This window comes from Babylonia areolata, chromosome 30 (assembly GCF_041734735.1).
Source record: "Babylonia areolata isolate BAREFJ2019XMU chromosome 30, ASM4173473v1, whole genome shotgun sequence".
Classification (NCBI taxonomy): Eukaryota; Metazoa; Mollusca; class Gastropoda; order Neogastropoda; family Buccinidae; genus Babylonia; species Babylonia areolata.
The window spans coordinates 20396668-20401667 of record NC_134905.1 but is presented as its reverse complement, the minus strand read 5'-3'; the positions used below and the strand labels follow the sequence as shown (position 1 = coordinate 20401667).

The 5000-nt window shown below is 45.4% G+C and overlaps 1 protein-coding gene across 2 annotated transcripts in view; it reads left to right on the top strand.

Annotated features, from left to right (window-relative positions):
- Positions 1–5000, top strand: part of LOC143275365 (uncharacterized) — a 27166-nt gene that overhangs the window by 82 nt on the left and 22084 nt on the right. The window contains exons 2-3 of one of the 2 annotated variants that reach the window (XM_076579425.1): positions 905–1049; positions 3789–4039. In XM_076579425.1, coding sequence (XP_076435540.1) covers positions 941–1049; positions 3789–4039 — 360 coding nt within the window. In that variant the 5' untranslated portion in view covers positions 905–940. Of the gene's footprint in view, positions 1–904; positions 1050–3785; positions 4040–5000 lie in introns of both variants that reach the window. The other variant, XM_076579424.1, reaches the window with a different exon arrangement.

Genomic DNA, 5000 nt, shown 5'->3' with positions numbered 1-5000 from the left:
TCTTTTATTTCTTTCTGTGTGTCTCTCTAGCGATTCTGAAGTCTTCCAGTTAGTTTTGTGGAGAGAACTATTTTGGAGAGAACTAAAACAGGTGGTGGCCAGGTTATCAATGGTGGTGCCTCGTATATTGTTTTGAGACCACATGATAGAAGAAGGAGAAGAAGAAGAATTTTGGAAGAAGAAGAAGAAGAAGAAGAACAAGAACAAGACCTTTGTGGCTGAATAGGAGAAGGAGGAGGAGGAGGAAGAAGTAGAAGAAGAAGAAGAAGAAGAAGAGAAGAAGAAGAAGAAGTTTCAGTTTCAGTTTTCAGTTTCAGTAGCTCAAGGAGGGGGCGTCACTGCGTTCGGACAAATCCATATACGCTACACCACATCTGCCAAGCAGATGCCTGACCAGCAGCGTAACCCAACGCGCTTAGTCAGGCCTTAAAAGAACAAGAACTTTGTGTGGAGAAGAAGAAGAAGAAGAAGAACAAGAACAAGAAGAACAAGAAGAAGAAGAAGAAGAAGAAATTAACAAGAGCAAGAAGGCGAGGGAGAGCAGGAGGAGGAGGAAGAAGAAGAAAAAGAAGAATTTTGGAAGAAGAAGAAGAAGAACAACAACAACAACAAGAACAAGAACTTTGTTTTTGGTTGTTGTTGTTTTGTTTTTTTGTTTTGTTTTGTTTTTTCTCAAGGCCTGACTAAGCGCGTTGGGTTACGCTGCTGGTCAGGCATCTGCTTGGCAGATGTGGTGTAGCGTATATGGATTTGTCCGAACGCAGTGACGCCCCCTCCTTGAGCTACTGAAACTGTGTAGAGAAGAACAAGAAGAAGAAGAAGAAGAAGAGGGAGAGCTCCTTTTTTTCCTTAAAAAAAAATAAAATTATTGTTTAAAAAAAAAAAGTGTTTTCTGGTTGTTTAGGTTTGGTTGGGGTTTCCGCACTCTGTGCATCGAGTGATGGTGGGCAGTAGGAGCAGTGTTGGCGAAGTGGTCATCATGGATAAACGAGGTGTCCCGTGTTGGACAGTGGTCATTGTGCTGCTGGTTCTGGCTTCAGGGATGCTGGGTGAGTTTGTATTTGTAGTTTTATTTGTATTACTTTTTTTTTTATTTTTTTTATCACAACAGATTTCTCTGAGTGAAATTCGGGCTGTTCCCCCTCGCCCCCACCCACCCACACACACACTACAGCGCCACCCTTTTTTTTTTTCCTGCGTGCAGTTTTATTTGTTTTTTTTGTTTTTTCCCCCCCTATCGAAGTGGATTTTTCTGCAGAATTTTGTCCAGGAACAACCCTTTTGTTGCCGTGGGTTCTTTGACGTGCGCTAAATGCATGCTAGCACACGGGACTTCGGTTTATCGTCTCATCCGAATGACTAGCGTCCGGACCACCACTCAAGGTCTAGTGGAGAGGGAGAAAAATAATATCGGCGGCTGAGCCGTGATTCGAACCAGTGCTCTCAGATTCTCTCGCATCCTAGGCGGACGCGTTACCTCTAGGCCATCACTGGCATTGTTGGTGTTTGTGTTGTGGTGGTGGTGGTGTTAATGTTGTTGTTGATGACGGTAGTGGTGGTTGTGATGGTGTTGGTGATGGTAGTGGTGGTTGTGGTGGTGTTGGTGTTGGTGTTGGTAGTGGTGGTTGTGGTGGTGTTTTTGTTAATGTTGGTGTCGGTAGTGGTGGTTGTGGTGGTGTTGGTGTTGGTAGTGGTGGTTGTGGTGGTGTTGGTGTTGTGGTGTTATTGTTAATGTTGTTGTTAGTGTTGGTAGTGGTGGTGTTGGTGTTGTGGTGGTTGTGGTGGTGTTGGTGTTGTGGTGGTTGTGTTGTTAATGTTGTTGTTGGTGTTGGTAGTGGTTGTTGTGGTGGTGGTGTTAATGTTGTTGGTGGTGTTGGTAGTGGTGGTTGTGGTGGTGTTGGTGTTGTGGTGGTGTTTTTGTGGTGGTTGTGTTTTTAATGTTGTTGTTGGTGACGGTAGTGGTGGTTGTGGTGGTGTTGGTAGTGGTGGTTGTGGTGGTGTTTTTGTTAATGTTGGTGTCGGTAGTGGTAGTTGTGGTGGTGTTGGTGTTGGTAGTGGTGGTTGTGGTGGTGTTGTGTTGGTGTTGGTGTTGTGGTGGTTGTGTTGTTAATGTTGTTGTTGGTGTCGGTAGTGGTGGTTGTGGTGGTGTTGTGGTGGTGGTGTTGTTAATGTTGTTGTTGGTGTTGGTAGTGGTGGTTGTGGTGGTGTTGGTAGTGGTGGTTGTGGTGGTGTTGGCAGTGGTGTTGTGGTGGTGGTGTTGTTAATGTTGTTGTTGGTGTCGGTAGTGGTGGTTGTGGTGGTGTTGGTAGTGGTGGTTGTGGTGGTGTTGGTAGTGGTGTTGTATTGTGGTGGTGGTGTTGTTGATGTTGTTGTTGGGTGTTGGTGGTGGTGGTTGTGGTGGTGTTGGTAGTGGTGTTGTGGTGATGGTGTTGTTAATGTTGTTGATGGTGTTGGTAGTGGTGTTGTATTGTGGTGGTGGTGTTGTTAATAGTGATGTTGGTGTTGGTAGTGGTGGTTGTGGTGGTGTAGGTAGTGGTGTTGTGGTGGTTGTGTTGTTAATGTTGTTGTTGGTGTCGGTAGTAGTGGTTGTGGTGGTGTTGGTAGTGGTGTTGTATTGTGGTGGTGGTGTTGTTAATGTTGTTGTTGGTATCGGTAGTGGTTGTGTGGTGGTGTTGGTGTTGTGGTGGTGTTGGTGTTAATGTTGTTGTTGGTGTTGGTAGTGGTGGTTGTGGTGGTGTTGTATTGTGGTGATGGTGTTGTTAATGTTGTTGATGGTGTCGGTAGTGGTGGTTGTGGTGGTGTTGGTAGTGGTGTTGTATTGTGGTGGTGGTGTTGTTAATGTTGTTGTTGGTGTAAATTTTAAAAAAAATCTTGCAGCAACCACATAATCAACAGCAGAAGAACCTGAATGTCAAATCGGGCGCAATAGCCGAATGGTTAAAGCGTTGGACTTTCAATCTGAGGGTCCGGGGTTCGAATCTCCGTGTCGCCTGGTGGGTAAAGGGTGGAGATTTTCCCCGATCTCCCAGGTCAACATATGTCCAGACCTGCCAGTGCCTGAACCCCCTTCGTGTGTATACGCACGCAGTAGATCAAATACGCACGTTAAAGATCCTAGTAATCCATGTCAGCGTTGGGTGGGTTATGGAAACAAGAACATACTCAGCATGCACAGCTCCGAAAACGGAGTATGGCTGCCTACATGGTGGGGGGTGGGGGGGTGGGGGTGGGGGTAAATAAACAAACAAACGGTCATACACGTAAAATGTTACATGTTTGTCTGAGTGTGTATGTGTGCGTGCCTGAAAAATATGATTGAACGACACAGGAAACGAATGACGAGCGCCCAGTGGCAGCCGTCAGTCGGCTCTACCCAGGTAGGCAGGGCAAACCTGTTGAGTAAATTAAATGACCCCTTGGTGTTTCTAAAGAGTCTTAGAGCTTGGTCTCCGACCCGAGGATAGGCAGCTATATAAGTATCCATATCAATCAAAATCTTTGAACTCTTTGAATTATTAACTCACTCAATACGGCCAGTCCTCTCTTCTCCTCCTCTACACAGACCCCTCAGGATGTCCAGTGGGTGTCTGAATGAATGACCCAACCTTTAGCTTCCGTCGTCAGAATTGTGGTATTCTTTGTCAACATTCACCTCTTCAGCATAAGAGCCTTCCGCTTGCAATATTTTTTTGATGATGGTAATTGTGGGGTGAAACGCTGTTAACGTCGTCTCTTTCGCCGTTCGTATGGAGAGAGTTAAAAAAAAATTTAAAAAAATGTTGCAGCAGCCGCAGAATCATCAACAGCAGAAGAACCAAGCAAGCCTCACCCGTGTCAGCGGTCCTGTGATGGTGGTAAGGCTGACCGGAGGACGTGCCGGTACCAATGGTTGGTGGAGAATTACCTTGTCCTCTCAAGGGCCTGTTTCCGATGCCCCAGCAACGTCACAGACTGCTCCAGGCAACAGTGCGTCGCCGCTGACGGCGTTACTCGCTCTGTTCGGGTCATCAACCGGCAGTTACCTGGACCTGACATACAGGTGTGTGTGTATGTGTGTGTTGTGTGTGTGTGTGTGTGTTGTGTTTGTTCGTGTGTGTGTGTGTGTGTGTGTGTGTGTGTGTGTGTGTGTGTGTGTGTGTGTGTGTGTGTGTGTGTGTGTGTATGTGTTGTGTTGTGTGTGTGTGTTGTGTTGTGTTTGTTTGTTCGTGTGTGTGTGTGTGTGTGTGTGTGTGTGTGTGTGTGTGTGTGTGTGTGTGTGTGTGTTGTGTTGTGTTTGTTTGTTCGTGTGTGTGTGTGTGTGTGTGTGTGTGTGTGTGTGTCTGTGTCTGTGTCTGTGTCTGTGTGTGCTTCTGTGTGTGTGTGTGTGTGTGTGTGTGTGTGTGTGTGAATACACGAAGCCATTTCCAAACAACAACAACAACAAAAACAAAAAACAAAAAGGGGAAAAAAAAGAAAAAAAAAAGAAAAAGAAAAAAAGAAACCAGAAAAGAACGCAGTACAACCCCCCCCCCCCCCCCCCGCCCCCTTGACCCCGCCCCCCCCCCCCCCGTCTCTCTCTCCCCCACCCACCCCAACCCCTCCCACCCACCACCCTCACCCAATCTGTCCTTTATTTTTTTTGAACAACAGATAAAACAACAGAGGGCGAAGCGTATTGCACAGACAGACGGCCTGCGCAGAAAACCTTAAAAGACAAGAGAGGCAAGGCCTTCAAGACTCACTTGTGATACACTTAAAAAAAAAACAAAAAAAAAAAAATCTAATCATTAAAATGTGTTCTGTATTTGTTATTATAAAGCTTCGCGTTAAAAAAAAGAAAAAAGAAAAAAAAAAGAAAAAAAAAAGTCCTAACCAGATTCGATCCCCGCGTATTCGGATGAGAAGAAACTGCCTTATCAATTACGCTATCGTGGCTTCTTTACTGACGTCCTAAAATTTAACATTTGAACATACTTTTTTTTAAGTGAGTCAAAAACAAAACAAAACAAAACAAATTAGAT